This window comes from Protopterus annectens, chromosome 12.part0 (assembly GCF_019279795.1).
Source record: "Protopterus annectens isolate FY-2018-M chromosome 12.part0, PAN1.0, whole genome shotgun sequence".
Classification (NCBI taxonomy): Eukaryota; Metazoa; Chordata; order Ceratodontiformes; family Protopteridae; genus Protopterus; species Protopterus annectens.
Genome location: NC_056746.1, coordinates 210,283,663 through 210,301,153, shown reverse-complemented (window position 1 = coordinate 210,301,153; position 17,491 = coordinate 210,283,663). Strand labels below are relative to the sequence as shown.

The window sequence follows — 17,491 nt, the reverse complement described above, 5'->3', positions numbered from 1 at the left end:
ACATTGGAGAATGATAGTACTGGGATTTACTGTATATACACATAAACACTTTACTCATTTGATGCTGTGATAATACATAATTTGCAAACATTCAGGGTAGATAAATGAGGAGTGAAGAGGGGTATCAGAGGAGTGAGCAATGAAGAAAAGGGAGAACAAAAAATACAATAAGGGACTGAGGGGAAGGTTAGGGAGGGTCAGGTAGCATAAGAGATATAGGAGTTTAAGGAAAGAAAATAAGTATAGTCATCAAGGAGAGGATGAGCAGTGACAGGTCCACTTCTCATGGAGCGAGAGTTAAGTAAGGCTTTAAGGTAATAACAATCGCCGACTGCACAGAGGGATGATGGGAAGGAGTTCCAATGTTTTAAGGCACAGTCAGGGCATTACCATGAGAGCTGTTTAGGTGGTGACTAAAGTTAGAAATGTATTTCATGATTAAAGTGGATGAGTAAATGCAGAGGGGAGTATCATGTCAATAGGGAAGCTAGAGAATGGAATTTTGGGGGGGTATAAAGAATTTTGTGGGCTAGTTTCGGTTAAGCCTGTTTTAGGAAGTTAAGATATTCAAGCCAGTTAAGTTGTTTTAATGAGATGCAGTGACGTAGCTGGGTTGGAGTGTTTGTGGCAAATTTAGCAATAGTATTGTAAGTCTGTTCAAGTTTAGCTAGTTAAGTACAATGTAGGCTGGAAAAGTAGGGTCTGTATAAGACAAAGTGGGTAAAAGGGGGCAGATGCTATGCATTTCCTTGTGGAGTCACTGGATAAGGTTTCATAGATATTTCATATCTGAGGCTAAGTCAGTACTCAGTCTTATAGAAAGAGACCTCAGAATTTATATTAATGGTTATATGGCCACTGACTATTCTCTGGAATTATACCTTGACTAAAGGTCACTTCCCATCTTGGTCATCAATGAACAGACTGACCGAGGATTGAAATAACCCCCACCTTCATATAACTTGGTTAAACCAATTTCCTTCCCAAACCACTTTGAAAAAAACAAAACTAACATCTGTAAAATACTTTTCTTGTTTTGGAAAATATCTTAATTCATTTCTCACAAAGGAAGATTAGTCACAGGCAAAGGAACTCTTTCTGACCATCTGGGGTATGGCATCTCTTTAACTGTTTCTGCTTCATAAATAATCTAGCTGCAGTACAAAAAATGGTGAACCAAATCTATTGATTATGATATTCATGATACCGTCAAGATTCAACACTTGAGTTTTGTTTACTTCTACTCTCAAACTGAATTTCTTGATATCCATGTCTCAAAATCATAAACTGGTTATGATACGAAAACCGATCATATTCATCAGTATGCCATTTTTTTTAAATAAAACTGTAACTTCAATAGAGCTGTTATTTTTACAAAAGACAGGGGCCTTGTTGTAATAGTTAGAGATGATTCCCTCACAGTTTTGGCCAATGAAGCCTGCCAATGGTGTATAAGGGGAATGCTGAAATCAGCCATCTCAGAGAAGTTGGCCTCTCAATCCTGGGGGAGTTTGAGCCAGGAAAAGTGGCCCTGAGGAGTATGCTGCAGCAAAGGAGAGACATTTTGAAACAACTGGAAGAAGCCTGAACAACTTCCAGCAGGAATCCAGAAAGATGAAAGGTGTTTGAAAGCACTTTCTGTCCTATGTTAAAATTGGTATGAAAGACTGAGTTGATGTGTATAATTTCTTTAGCTTCATCTGTGTACATAAAAACAGTTTTCACCAGCATTCAATATCTCTGTTTAACAGAAACACATTATCGTATGTAATGGCAGCCTCTGCTGCATTATTTTATTCCATGGCGGTGGGTGCAATAGGCATATTTGGCATTTTTATGACAAAAAAGATTTTCTGTGCATGCCTTTCATCTTCACCTCCTGCAAAAATGTCATTAGTGTGCATTTTTCCACAAGTGGAAAGAGAGCAGTCTTGTAGTGTGTGCTCAGAGCATTTCTGTGTAGTGCACCTGTATTTGCCAAGATGATTGCCATAGAGAAACTGCAGCAGATTATTGCTGCTGTAGCCAAGCTAATAGTGGTAATTTCCATTTCCATGACAATACAAAAGACACTAACACCTAATAAACGGGGTTTATATTACCTTATTGTAAAACATCTTCATCGAACAATAAATAGCAAACTCCCAAATCTTTGAATGGCCACTTCAATTAATTTTTTTCCCAAGGGAAAAAATGCTTGGCCATCATCGGGAATTTGCCCTTTTACCCACTGTACTGCAATCTCAGAGTTGGTATATTTAGTTAGGGGTGGTGTAGGGGGTGAAGCCCCTCAGTTTGTAGAGTTTGAAAGTTTGTTTGGTTTTTGGTTGGCCAAGCGATTTTTTTCCCTGGGAAAAAATTCGCTGAAGTGGCTGCTCACAGATTTGGGAGTTTGCTGTTTTATTGGTCGACAAACAGGTGTTCAATGAAGACGTTTTTCGATAAGGTAATATAGACCCCTAATAAATAACTAACCAGGCAGGAAGTCCATGAAGCATACCAGGCAGCCTTTGACTGAATGCGACTAAACTAATTGGGACAGAATCTTCTCAGCCCAGCTAACTGGTGAACCTTTAAAAGCCTTCATAGTCATGGGGTCATGGGAGGTACTGAATATCAGGGCTCCAAAAAATTAGAAAGCACTGTTCGCTTGAACTGGTGCGACATCTGAAACCAAAGTTCAAAAGTTTCATAACTGGAAGGTTTCTCTTAAGAAACTGGGTTTTTCAGACTGACCCTAAAGATGCTGAAACTTTTATTTTGTTAGTAGAGAGATTGATTTGGAATGCAACTATGTTTAAAACTGAGCAGTCAAGAGTTATAGTAAGCATGTGTTAAAATCTGAAAAAGAAATGTATCAGCTGCAGACATTGCTGTTACTTTAGTCAAATGTGAGTCTTCATCACCTCAAGGACTTTAGGACAAAAAAAAGCAACCTACCTATCTCTTTGTCACAGGAACTTCTGACTTGAGCTAAACTTGATACATCTGCAGAAAAAGAAAAAAGAAACTTGAGTCACTCTAGTTAGTAGCATTACATCAGAGAAATAAGTGTACATGGCAGGTTCACCAAGGAATTATTGCAGGTATAGTAGCTATACAAGGAAATTCAGACAGATTGATAAAAATCTGATGAGGGGGTTCATGGCAGTCAGTATAGCAGAAATAACAGAGCTTTCTGTCATCCTTATTTTAGACTAGCAACCATGGTGACCTCTTTTTTGGAATACCAGGGATTATAATGTAACCAGTCAATGCTACCAGTTGTAAAAGTTATAGTGAAACCACGGGAGGTCACAGAGGTTCATAATGCATATAAACATATGAAAGAATTAACAGAAAATCATAATTATGTGGATAATACCATTAAGCATTACAAATTCATACCTCCACTGTGTTTTTCTTATATAAAATGCTTCTGTAACTACCTTTACAGCATTACACAGGACACTATTGTGACAATCCATTTCACTATATCCTCACTGACTCCAGTTTCCAAGGTGCCTAAGTATATCACTTCTTTTACCAAGCATTTATCTTATTTACTTATAGCTTTACTTATAATCTTTCACTCGTGCACTGCGAAAGCCACTTCAACATTGCGCTATAATTTATAACAGCAATGCAATATTTTTTTCCATGAGTGAAGATCTTCCATAGTTAGGGTAAATATTAGCATAACTGACAGTTTTAATATAGAAGTCGCAAGAGTCACGCACAGACTGCATCCTTCACAAAGCTGCCCTTACACTGAAGCATATCATGCCATTACGGTGACCAAGTCATAGCATGAATTAATATGTTGAGGATCTGCCTTAACATAATTCTGTTTCAATTAGAAACTGCAGTGAAGAGTTAAGTTTCTGTACACAGTGTGAAATCTGTGACCAGCAGTACGTTTACTCTATAGAGCTTAATACTGTTTCATTTAAAGAAGAAAACAAAAGTTGCCTGCTTTGCATACATCAAGAAACTAAAAGTTCATTTAAATGTTTGCCAAACTATGCAAGAATAAAGATTTTACTGTATTCATTTACATTTCAGTAACCATGTTGTCAAACATGGGGATAGTTATACACCTTTTGTTAGAAAATATTGGAGCCATTGACTTCAAACAAAATGCAGATTAGCAATCAACTTTAACTAAAAATAACCATCCATACCATGCTATGAATTTTATAGCCAAGTGCTCTCAGCAATAAAAAAAAAAATCTATAGAAGCCACCATGAATATAAACAGAACATCAAAGGATCATAACTTCTGAAGAGTACAATGGAATAAAAACCCAGCAACACACTCACACACACACACACACGTGTTTGCATACATGCTGATTTAAGGAGGTACAGCACCTGAATCAGACTGTAACACTGTTTTCTTTTGATCAAATGTTGCAGCTGGCAGTGATGCAGTGCAATGCAGATTAATATCTTATCATAAATGTGGCCTAATTCATTTCTGTCCTGTAACTTTTACATTGTAAACAACAATGAGACGGAACCAAAAGTAGAACACCCCAGTGTATGAAATTTTTGCAGGCATGCCAAAAATTGCAGATGACCTGCAGTACTGCTGCAAAGGTACTTTAGATAAGGTCTAGTGTAGCATAATTTGAAAGTTTAGATGTTGCACCTTCATATAGAGTCAGAGGTCAGTGCATCACCATGTAGCAGGTGGGATGACCTTATGAAATGAGTTCCCTGTCTTGGCCTGTATGTGGTTAAAATGGGATATGAACTGCACTATGCCATTTGCATTCAACAGTCATACTCATCAACAGAGGGATGTGGAAGATGTCAACAGACAAACTAAATGTGTTTAAAAAGTATTTACCTCATACATTTGCTGTTACTTATTTCACATTTCTAACCCACTAGTGAAAACTACATTAATAAATTCACAAAAAGTACTGCACTTTCTCAAGCCTGCTGCTTTCAGCAACATTCATCACAAGACATATGTTTGTCACCTCCTCAGAAATTAAGCTAACCTGCTCACCCTTACTAATGAAAGCTAACCCTAACCCAGCTCCTGCAACTAACCCCAAGCCTACACCTAACCTTAAAACACCACTTCTGTAACATTTCCACCCTTTGTATATAGTACAGCTGAATTTAGCGGTAGAGTTCCAGATAACCGAATGGAAAAAGAAAAGAAAGTCATTGCTTTCCTCCTGCAGTTGTTATTTCAATATTTTTTATAAGTGCATTTCAAAATGCCAACATAATTTCTCTTTCAATGCTTGCACATTTGTGTGTGTATATTATGGGACAAAGTATGTGTTTGGGGTACTCACCATGATAGACTGAGGAGCCAATGCTTGCACATGTGTGTGTGTGTGTGTGTGTGTGTGTGTGTGTGTGTGTGTGTGTTATGGGACACAGTATGTATTTGGGGTACTCACCATGATAGACTGAGGAGCCAATGCTTGCACATGTGTGTATGTGTGTGTGTGTGTGTGTCATGGGACATAGTATGTATTTGGGGTACTCACCATCATAGACGGAGGAGCCAATGCTTGCATATGTGTGTGTGTGTGTCATGGGACACACTATGTATTTGGGGTACTCACCATGACAAACTGAGGGGGAAGCCAGTCTATCAGCCACAGTCTCCTACCACTGCAACCCTCCTCAGGAGAAGTTGTTCAGAAAATGGATTGGTTGAATAGACAGAAGTTAACTGCTAAATATATATTCAAACAACAACCATAACCAAATGTTGTTGTAGATGAGTTATTATTCATTACATATGACAGGGAAACAGTGATATCATCAGTTTGCCTTACTGACATATGCTGTTCTAATATGAGTCTCTCTCTCTCTATACCACATGCATATATGTAGATATATATGCACACATTTCTATGCACATGTTGCATGGACATGCTAAACACATGTGATACTACTGTTTCAGATCTGCCTCAATGGTATATCCTAAACTGACGATTATCTTTTGACAAAATGTTATCATGTGAGGAGTACAAAGGGACTATTCTGCTTCACGAGTTAGTATTGTGAATGAGTGCGTCTGTCTGCCTGTTTCTTATTTCAAAATCCCTCTAAATGTTAATTAAAACTGGTACAGTCTCTGTCAAAATGTGTTTGCTTTAGGTGTCATACTTCTAACTTCATGTCTTTGTCTTGTGGCCAGCACTTCAAGTTATTGACTTACAAATTCAGATTTATTAGAGCAACATTACAATAAAATGACAGTTTAGCACTAAAGGTAAATGTTTTGGCTGCAACTTAAGACCAATAAGAAAATAAGAAATATGCCAAAATGACAGGTCAAAAAGATAGGGCTTCAGGTACTTTTCAAGCTTGCTAGCATCAGATAATTATCTCAACTATTATGGAAGAAGATTCTAGGCATGTTCTGCTTGATATCCAAAGGCATACACACCAGAAGATTTCAAATTGATTCCATGAGCCTTCAACAAGTCTAATTAAGAGGAATGCAAATATCTTACACACTTTTATGGGACTGATAGCTATTTATTGATTTACTTAGTTATTTAATTTACTTACTTTTGTTTAATGGGTAAGTGAACTGGTCCAAGGGCCTTTTCAGCAAAGACCCAGGCCTTACTGGCATATACAGTCTACTGAAACATATAATGTAGACAAAATGAAATTCTATGGCAATACAAAGTAGTAAATTCTGTACAGAAAACAAAACAAAACATGGGGTGTATATAGAAATGAATTTATATTGTTCGTTTAAATGGAGAACCCCAAGCCTTGCAGGGCTAAGTAAGCTGACACAAGAATGCTGAAAGTGATGCAAGACTTTATTGTGAGTCTGTGGATAATAAGTTAGTGTTAGCAGTTAGTTTTGGCCAATACTAAATCGCTACCATGATCTCTGAGTGAATTAAGAGTCTTTGTGAAGCATACCTCTCAACAGTCCAGACTTGCAAAGAATGTCCAGATTTTTGTCTCATATTTTTGGTCCATTCCTCATAAAAGTTGTGGTTTTCTGGAAAATCAGTGAGGACTTTAAGTCATTCAATAATGGCAGTCATTTGAGTCTGACTTCATATCCTTCAGAAAAATGTATGTTAACAAAACACCTTTTATTTTAGCAACTTTCTAAAGTTTATAGGAGCAAGATTTAAAAGTTGTCCCTATTTTTGGACCTTTGACCTCCCCCCCCATTATTTGTGGCTTTGTCCAGATTTCTTCTGCTAAGAGGTTGGAAGGTATGTGGTGGAGTGTTGATATCCCTGACTACCAGACCATTGAAATGGACTACATTATCTGCCAACATTTAATGCTTGATGACTTTAGAACTCGTAACCCCCATTTGGTTACTGAGTGACAGTGGCTGACCAGGCATTGCACTTGCCTGGGTGCTAATTGATTATGATATAATTCATACCACTGCTTACTGCAGTGAAAGTGGTCATACTACTTAACTTTTACTTGAAGGACACATTCCCATGTAAAATGGCTTCCCATGTCACAGACAGAAAAAGCAGACTTCACCCCCCTCTCACCCCTAAAAGGGCCCATAACCATACCAGAAGAATGTAGAGTCCCTGAAATCACAGACACTCAGGTTAAAACAGTCCTATCCAAAGCCAAAAACACAGCATCAATGGGACCGGACGGTGTCCCAGGCTGCATCCTACATGAGCTCAAAGACGAACTAACCCCTCACCTAAAAACACTGTTCAAACTCAGCCTTTCCACAGGCTACATACCCATAGAGTGGTGCACAGCAATGGTTATTCCACTCCACAAAGGTGGAGCCACAACAGACCCCAGGAACTATCGCCTTATAAGCCTGACTAGCTTGGTCTCCAAGGCTATGGAGCGCATCATCATGGAACTCATTAACAGAGACATTGAGAACCTCCAAACACTGGACCTTTCCCAGTTTGGCTTTGTTAAGGGCAGATCATACCTCCTAAACCTGGTGGACTTCTTTGAGACAGTTACCAAGGCTATAGACGAGGGAAAGGTGGTACACACAGCCTACCTAGACCTCGCTAAGGTCTTCAACACCATTCCCCATTCTGGTATTATAGACAAGCTCACCGGCCTGAACATAAACCTCTACATCACATGATGGGTTGCCAACTGGCTCACAGACAGAACCCACATGGGACAGTTGCGAGAGCTAGGTTCGTCTCTAAACCGGTTACAAGTGGTGTTCCCCAGGGCTCAGTCCTAGGACCCCTCCTGTTCGGCATATACTTTTCAGAGGTACAGGCAAGCAGAGGGGGACTATGGCTGACCCAAGTTCGCAGACGACTGCAAACTAGGGGCTATAATTGACTCTCCGGCTGACAGAGACATCCTCCAAAAGGTTCGCACTGAGACGGATACTTGGTGTCAAAATCATGGCCTCAAGCTAAATGCCAAAAAGTGCATAGTCATCCCCTTTGGAAAAAACAAAGTACCCATAAACTACAACATAGGTAGCAGTCCCCTAAATATGAAAGATGTAATAAGGGATCTGAGGACCCAAGTAGATAGTAATCTCACCTTTGATAATAACATTGCCAAAGTGGTTAGAAAATCCTTCTACGTGGCCCACCTAATCACAAAAGGGTTCGCATCCAGAGCAAAAAAGGTCATTGTACCCCTCTACTCATCACTCATCAGACCCATCTTAGAGTACAACGCCCCATTTGGGATGTACATTACAAGACACCTGCAACAGCTGGAAAGATCACAGAAGTACCTCATCAAGAGGATCAATGGCCTCAAACAGATGCCCTATGCAGCTCAACTGAAGAAACTCCAGTTATGGACCTATAAAGTAAATAATAAAGAAAAGGTACAATATAAATTCATAGTTTTCTACTGACCATAAAATCCCAATGAAGATGCATTTCAAGGAAAATCCATAAACAATGAGCAACAACTCAGTACCTCTGTAGAAAGGTAAAAGTTTAAGTTGCTAGATGAAAAAGATGTTACATCATACCTTAAAGAAGGGGGAGTACACTATGCTTAAAGGGAGGCTATGGTTGGTGCTACTTGGAAATGCTCAAAACTAGGTTTCATCATATGATTCACACAAACAAAAGAGCTGATTTCAGTTTCATACAAGCCCTTTTGATTTGTCTGTCAAAATAATATTAAATGATAATAACAAATCAAAAGGTCTCCCAATAAGCCGTAACTAAATTGGCATAATTGGGTGCCATCCTTGTCCCCATAGCTACCCCCTTGTCTGTAAAAATAATTCATTTTCAAAAGTGAAAAAATTATACTTACTTTCCACTACTTCAAATTGCCATTTTTATAAGTGTCTTATAGTAGTGTTTTTAGTTTGTTATTTGTTATTTGTATAAAATGCATTAATTGGTTAATTGAATAGTATTTTTTGTCACTAAAGGATATTTAAGTGTTTGCCATTGGGATTATGGGTGTTTCTGATGAAGGCCTTTTTCATGGCCGAAAGCTCTTAAGCCTGTATTTGTGTCAATAAAAGGATGTTTTCTTTGGGATTCGCCACCTGGGAGCTTTTGGAATTTACTGCAACATTTTGCAAGTGCTTTTTGTAAAAAGAAATGTTATTTTTTTAAATGCAGAAATGTAACATGGAAGGCTTGAACTGCAAAGTTAAAAATGGATATGGAAAGTACATGTGCTTAGCACAGCAGCTAACTACATGACAGTTTAACACCTGTTAGCGCAATTTCATAGAAAAGTATAAAAGCATGCTTAGTTTGGCATTTTAGTAGATACATGTGGCTCAGAGCAAGTTCATGGAAAACGTATAAAAACATGCTTAATTTAGCTTATCAGTGAATGCATGTGGTTGTGGGCTTAATCTTTTACAGTAAATGGCATCAGGTAAATAAATTGAAGCATACAAAGAAGGAAGTTGTTAAGACATTTGACATTTCAAAAGGAAATAAACACCTTTTGTAAGGCTCCAGATGCAGAGATGAAGAAAATAAAATCCAGACATACCAACCAATGCAAAGATAACATGGAACAAAAATCAGACATATAAAAGGCACTAAAAATATGCCTGCTGCCATTCAAAAAATGTATATAAGCTAGATGTCGCTTGTTCTTCTTTAGAGCCATCTTGATCAAGTGTGCATCCATCCTAGGCATGACACAGTTTGTGAGAAGCAAAGACCTTTTTCTAGCTATGTTATAAGAAAATTGAAATAACTCAGACAGTATAACTGCTTTTGCAATACATGTTTCTTGTAATAAACTATTCAATGGATAGTATGGTGTGAATCTGTTATCTTGCCATCTAAATAATTTTAACAGTAGTGAGCCAGCTTGAATGTGACTTTAGACATCCGTTACCAGCAGTTATTGTTCATTTGGCACCATACATGGCTATACCCACATGAGTGTTTTTGAGCACACAGACAAATGATGTTAGTTAAAAATCCAAAACCTGTAAAAATAGAGAATTTGGAGGCCCTTCAAAAACAAAGAGGGATCTCTGAAGAACTGGACAGGTGTATACGGGAAGGGGATACCAAACAGGAAATATTTGTTTATCCAATGCCAGATGAAAAAAAAAACATATTTCCTGGGAGATCTAGCTAGACAGTTGGTCAAATACAATCACAAGATTTTGGGCCACATAGGTACAGAAAAATTGTGGAGCATAGTTAAACAAAAAATGTGGAATCCATGTCTAAAAAAATGGTGTGCTAGAGGAATGTTTTGTTTTTCTATACACTAATGCAAATGTAAAGAAATCTCAATTGCATAGAGTACTCGTGGCAGATGGGCCACTATAGAGGTAGATTATGCAGGACCCCTTCCAACTGCAGATATCTGTTAGTGGTGGTTGATGTTTTTTCAAAATGGGGAGAAGCAATTCCCACTAAAAGTATGACAGCTAAAGCCACAGCAGAGGCATTATGGAAAAAGATTTTTGTACACTGGGGATGGCCTCAGGTCGTAGAATCAGATAATGGACCCCAGTTTACAAGCCAAATAATGTGGCATTTGTGCAAATTGCTGGGGATTCAGCACAGGTTTCATGTTCTGTACCATCCACAATCCAACGGAATTTCTGAAAGGATGAACCAGACAATCAAAGAAAGGTTAAAAAAGGCATGTTTGGAAAAAGGCAAGGATTGGGTAAGATATTTGGCAGGTATTCTATTGGGCATTAGAGATACACCTAACAGCAAAACAGGAATTTTACCTTTTGAGGTGATGACAGGGAAGAAAATGCCCCTCACACATCCTTGTGACCCAGAAACAGTGAATCATCGACCATTACTGACAGCAGTAGAACACCAAAAATGGTTAAAAAATATACAGGGGGCATGTGACATAATAGCGAGAGAACAGGCTTACCATCTGTGGAAGGAAATGCCAGTGCTTCCCAAGAAAATGAAGCTACAGTGCAGAGATAAGCCCCTGGATTCTCAAAAGCTTGCATGGTGTGCGAGATTGGTGCAGGAGCCCAAACAGGCAATACGTCCGCCGTGCGATCCAGGAACAGCCTGCAGGGGCTTGCATGAGCGCTCCTGCACTAACCTTGCATGGACGAAGCCCTTCTATGCAAATCACTCCATTTGCAGGATAAATCCATGCAAATGAGGTGAATTTGTGATCCAGGAAGCTTGCAACTGTCCATGCAGGACTAGTGCAATCAGCAGAAATGTACTCAGTTAGTAACCGAGTACATGTCTGCAAAATCCAAAACGGAGCTATGACAGCCCCAAATAAAGGCTGCATATCATGTAATAAGCATGCCAATGGCCAAGTATAAGGCCATTGGCATTGCAAACAGTACAAAAATTTAAAAAATCAACTTTTAATTCCTATTAGCCTATCCCGGCTATTTAAGCATAGGGCAGCAGCGCGCAAATGGGATCGGGGGGAAAATAACGAAATGAACATAAATTAAGCATTCTAACTAAAATCAGTATTCTGCCATGCGAGTCAATGGCAGGCAGAAGACAACATGGCCAGTGAGTAGTGGTTGCTCAGGGGGGAGGCTCAGTGTAAGACATGTAACTATGCATTAGCAAGTAATCCTATGCAAATGAGGGGCAGGATAGTGAATACCAGTTTTCCCCAGGATATGAGGCAGGTCCCAACAATGTAAGAGTATGAATAGCTAGGTGCAAGCCTAGGAGGTAGGTGACATCATGGGATGGTGTGTCAGGCATACTGTCAGTGAACTGGAGCCCTGTGGCTCGGGGTTGCTCCTAGCTAAGCACAGCTAAGCTGGGGGGGGGTGTCTAAACCTGCCTAGCACTTGTTACAAAGCCTAAGCGGGTGTGCGTGGTGCACACTGGGTCATACAGGAAGAAAAAAGAGGTTAAATAAGGAAATAGCAGCAGTGTGCACATTTGAGCACTCTGCGCGGTGCACACACGGGCTTAAACAGGAAGGCAATGGGAAGGGAAAACAGCAGTAGGAAGGTAATCAAGGCGAACTAGCTTAGCTGGCAGGTGAAATGTATCAGAATCAGCCAATTACACAGGCAGCAAATCAGCCCAGTCCACAACACTACTATAAACTAAGCAAACACCTTTCCTTCTGGTTTTTCCCACACTCTACACCACCGGTGTATACAAGCGGGGAACTTTTAACTAACAAACCTACAAAATGAGAAGGGCTGCAGCAGGCAACATAGAACAACATGTGCAAGAGGCTGAGGGTGGTGAGGATGTGAATGCTGCTGAACAACCCACAGTGAGAAGACGGAGAAGAGTGTACAGACCCAGGGTAACCCAGGGGCTACATGATCTGGAGATAGTGGAGCGATATAGGGTGGACAGAGACCTCCTACATCAATGTGTCGAGCTGTGCAGGCTACACCTGTCACACCACACTGACCGAGGGAAACCCATCCCAGTGGATACCAAGGTATGTGTAGGCCTAGGTATACTAGCCACAGGTACCTCCCAAAGCACAACTGGGGATATCATGGGGATCACACAGGCATCAGCATCCGGAGTATTCCACCAGTTCCTGGATGCCACGTCAGCACATGCCAGTGAGCAGGTACATTTCCTCAACAGCCATGAGGTGTTGACCAGCAATATGCATCTCTTCCACCAAATAGCAGAATAGCCTGGGGTAGTGGGTGCCATAGACTACACACACATATGCATCAAAGCACCACCCGGTGAGCAGGGTAGGGTCTACATCAACTGCAGGGGCATCCCCCTCCATCAACTGCCAGGTCGTATGTGATGCCCAGGGTATTATACTGAATGTGTGGGCAGGCTGCCCTGGAAGCTATGATGATTCCCACATATGGCATCTGACACAGCTGTACCAGAGATTTGCCAATGGGGACATCCCCTACAGCCACCTAGTGGGGGATGCTGAGTACACACTGGGGCCATGGCTGATGACACCCATCAGAAATGCACACACACCTGTAAAACAATGCCATCATGAGGCACACGCACATGCCAGACATATAATAGAGCATGTGTTTGGGATGCTCAGGTCACGGTTCCGGTGTTTGGACACATCCAGTGGAGCCTTGCAGTATTCACCAGCTACATGTACCCAAATTGTTATGGTTCATAGGTTCATAGATTCATAGGTAGGTACTAGGCTATCTGCCCTAGGGCATTTATAAGCCTAGCCAGAATGTGTTGGCTTTCACCTCCCTTTTAGACTAGATTCCTGAGCCTCTGTCCAGCAGGGCCATAGAAGTGATCCCAGGAGCAAATTTACGATTTCCCATCCACTCATCAAGATTTCTCTTGAAGAGGGTCAGCGAGGGGCTCTGCCTAACATGGACTGGGCTTCTATTCCAGAGCGTGGGAAGCCTTTGGGATATGAATCTATCCCTCCAGCATGTCCTATTTATTGTTGTGCTAAGGTTTAAATCCCTGGAGCATGTAGCTCTAATGGATCTGGTTTTCTTGAGGTGGAGCATGTTCAACAATTCAGGGTTAGACATGGCCTTGTATGTCAGGCTGAGATCACCTCTGAGTAGGCGGTAAGCAACTAAGTAGAGCTGGAGTTTCTTTAGCTGAGCTGCATAGGGCATCTGTTTGAGGCCCATGATCCTCTTGGTGAGGTATTTTTGAGGTCTCTCCAGCTGTTGCAGGTGTCGGGTAAGATACATCCCAAATGGGGCATTGTACTCAATTATGGGCCTGATGAGTGATGAGTAGAGGGGCACAATGACCTCTCTTGATCTAGATGAGAACCCTTTCATGATTAGGTGGGCTATATAGAAGGTTTTTCTAACCACTTTGGCAATGTGATTGTCAAAGGAGAGGTTACTATCTACTTGGGTCTCCAGATCCCTGATTACTTCTTCTGTAATTAGTGGATTACCTCCTATTTGGTAGTTTGTGGGCACTTTGTTTTTCTCAAAGGGGATGACTATGCATTTTTTTGCATTTAGCTTGAGGCCATGGTTCTGACACCAGGTATTAGTCTCCATAAGGCCCTTCTGGAGGATGCTTGTGTCAGCTGGAGAGTCGATTATAGCTCCGAGTTTGCAATCATCTGCGAACTTGGTCAGCCACAGTCCTCCCGTGTTTGCCTGTACCTCAGAGAAGTATATACCGAACAAGAGGGATCCCAGGACTGATCCCTGTGGGACACCACTTGTAACTGGTTTAGAGTCGGACATGGCCCCCGCGACTCTGACCATGTGAGTTCTATCCCTGAGCCAGTTTGCAACCCATCTTGTGACATATGGGTTGATATTTAAGCTGGTATGCTTATTTATGATACCAGAGTGGGGTATTATGTCGATGGCCTTTGCGAGGTCCAGGTAGGCTGTGTGGACTACCTTTCCCTCATCTAAGGCTTTGGTAACTGTTTTGAAGAAGTCAACTAGGTTTAAGAGGCAAGATCTGCCCTTAACAAAGCCAGATTGGGTGGGGTCCAGTGTTTTGAGGTTCCCAATGTCTTTGTTTATGAGATCCATGATGATGCACTCCATAGCCTTGCAGACCAGGCTAGTCAGGCTTATAGGGCAATAGTTCCCGGGATCCATTGTGGTGCCACCTTTGTAAAGCGGGATCACTGTTGCTGTACGCCATTCCTTGGGTACATAACCTGTGGTAAGGCTGAGTTGGAACAGTGAATTCATGTGAGGGTTTAGTTTGTTTTGGAGCTCGTGTAAGACGCAGCCCGGGATACCATCTGGTCCCATTGATGCTGTGTTTTTTACTTTGGAGAGGGCTGCTTTCACCTTTGTGTCTGTGATGTGTGGGGGACTGCATTCTTCTGGGATAGACACAGGCCCTTTTGGGGGGGAAGGGGGATGAAGTTTCCACTGAACCTGTCCGCCAGGATGTTGGCAATGTCTGTGGGTTCAGTGTATTTTGTGCCATTTTGCACCAGCTCAGAGCAGGTCTGAGAGCTGCCACCCAGATTTTTGATGTAGCTAAAGAATGCCTTGTCATTATCTTTGGAGTCTTTGGCGATTTTTCTTTCAAAGCTGGCCTTTGATGATTTTATGAGGGATTGAAGTTTCTTGCTAGTACTGATCAAGGATGCCTTCCCTTTTTGAGATTTTGCCTTGTCATGTAATAGTTTCCTCCTTCTGTTGTATAGCTTATTTATGGCCGGGGTCCACCAGACTGGTCTCCTGTTCTTGGAGGAGTGAGTCTTGGTTTTACTTGAGATGGCATGATCCATGCATTCCTGTAGGTGCTCATAGAGTGCATTTGTAAAAATTCTGCGGTTTGGGTAGCATTTTCCATTAGCCCGGGGGCTTTGGAACTTTCCACCTCAGTCTTGCGAAGTGTGAAGTTTGCTTTTGAGAAGTTTTTCACAGTGGTTTCCTTGGCTGGGAGTGGGGTCGGGATGTGGATGTCCATTGTGATAAGTTTATGGTCTGATCTTACCAATGAGGGATTTACCTTTGGTGTGGAACATTGAGCCCCCATGCTGGTGACGACCAAGTCCAATATGTTGTCCCCTCTTGTGGGAGTGGTGACCAGTTGTTCCATGGCATTTGAGTTTATAAACTCCAGGAACCGTTGGGCAAAAGAGTTGGGACTTGAGTAGTTTTCCCAGTCAATGTTTGGGTAGTTGAAATCCCCCAATATCATGGTGTTTGGTGAGACCTTCATATTCTCCAATGTTCTCAGGAATGCCGAGTGGGGATCCTGAGACAGGGTGGGTGATCTGTAGCAGGCTATGAACTGAAAAGCAGTTTTACCTACTGTTAGTTGCACATGGATGGTCTCCGCTGCCTCGTGCAGTGCCACTAACCTGGAGGTGTGGGTATCCTTGATGAAAATGGATACTCCCCTACCTTTAGTATTCTGGTCTGAGTTCTTAGGTTCATAGGTTCATAGGTTTATACTAGGCTATCTGCCCTGGGGCAATTATAAGCCTAGCCCGATTCTGTATGGCTTACGCCACCCCTTGATTTGAGTATACTGTGCCCTTTTTAAGGTTTAGTTTACTGTGCCTCTGTCTAATAGTGACACGGGAGTAATCCCTGGGACAAACCTACGATCCCCCATCCACCTATCAAGATTCTTCTTGAAGAGATTCAGTGAGGTGCTCTGCCTCACATGAACTGGAATTCTATTCCAGAGGGAAGGGAGCCTCTGGGTTATGAACCTGTCACTCCAGCAAGTTCTATTTATTTCTGTGCTGAGGTTCAAGTCCCTCGAGCATGTGGCTCTAAGGGATTTAGATTTACTGAGGTGGAGCATGTCCATTAATTCTGGATTTGACATAGCTTTGTATGTCAGGCATAGATCGCCTCGAAGTAGGCGGTATGCAACTGAGTAGAGCTGAAGTTTTTTTAACCGAGCAGCATATGGCATCTGTTTGAGACCCTTGATCCTCTTGGTGAGATACTTTTGGGGTCTTTCTAATTGCTGCAGGTGTCGGGTAAGGTACATCCCAAAAGGGGCATTGTATTCTATGATGGGCCTGATGAGGGATGAATAAAGGGCACGATTACCTCTCTTGATCTAGATGTGAAACCCTTCGTGATGAGGTGGGCTATGTAGAAGGTCTTTCTAACCACTTTGGCAATGTGGTTTTCAAAGGAGAGATTGCTATCAACTTGGGTCCCCAGGTCCCTAATAACTTTCTCTGTACTTAACGGGTTTCCGCCTATGTGGTAATTTGTGGGCACATTGTTTTTGCCAACGGGTATGACTATACATTTTTTGGCATTTAGCTTTAAACCATGGCGCTGGCACCAGTTATCTGTCTCTGTGAGACCTTTTTGAAGGATGTTTGTGTCAGCTGGTGAGTTGATTATGGCGCCCAGTTTGCAGTCGTCTGCGAACTTGGTGAGCCATAGTCCCCCCACGTTTGCCTGTACCTCGGAAAAGTATATACCGAACAAGAGTGGTCCCAGGACAGAACCCTGTGGGACGCCACTTGTGACCGGCGCCACTTGTGACCGGTTTCGAGTCTGACATGGCTCCAGCAACTCTCACTCTGTGGGTTCTGTCTTTGAGCCAGTTTGCGACCCATCTTGTGACATAGGTGTTTATATTTAAGCTGGATAGCTTATCTATGATGCCCGAGTGGGGTATTGCGTCAAATGCCTTTGCAAGGTCCAGATAGGCTGTGT

The 17,491-nt window shown here is 41.6% G+C and overlaps 1 protein-coding gene across 1 annotated transcript in view; it reads right to left on the bottom strand.

The window, feature by feature from the left end:
- Positions 1–17,491, bottom strand: part of LOC122816453 (uromodulin-like) — a 559,619-nt gene that overhangs the window by 411,715 nt on the left and 130,413 nt on the right. The window contains exon 3 of the mRNA XM_044089260.1: positions 2,941–2,988. Coding sequence (XP_043945195.1) covers positions 2,941–2,988 — 48 coding nt within the window. The remainder of the gene's footprint in view (positions 1–2,940; positions 2,989–17,491) is intronic.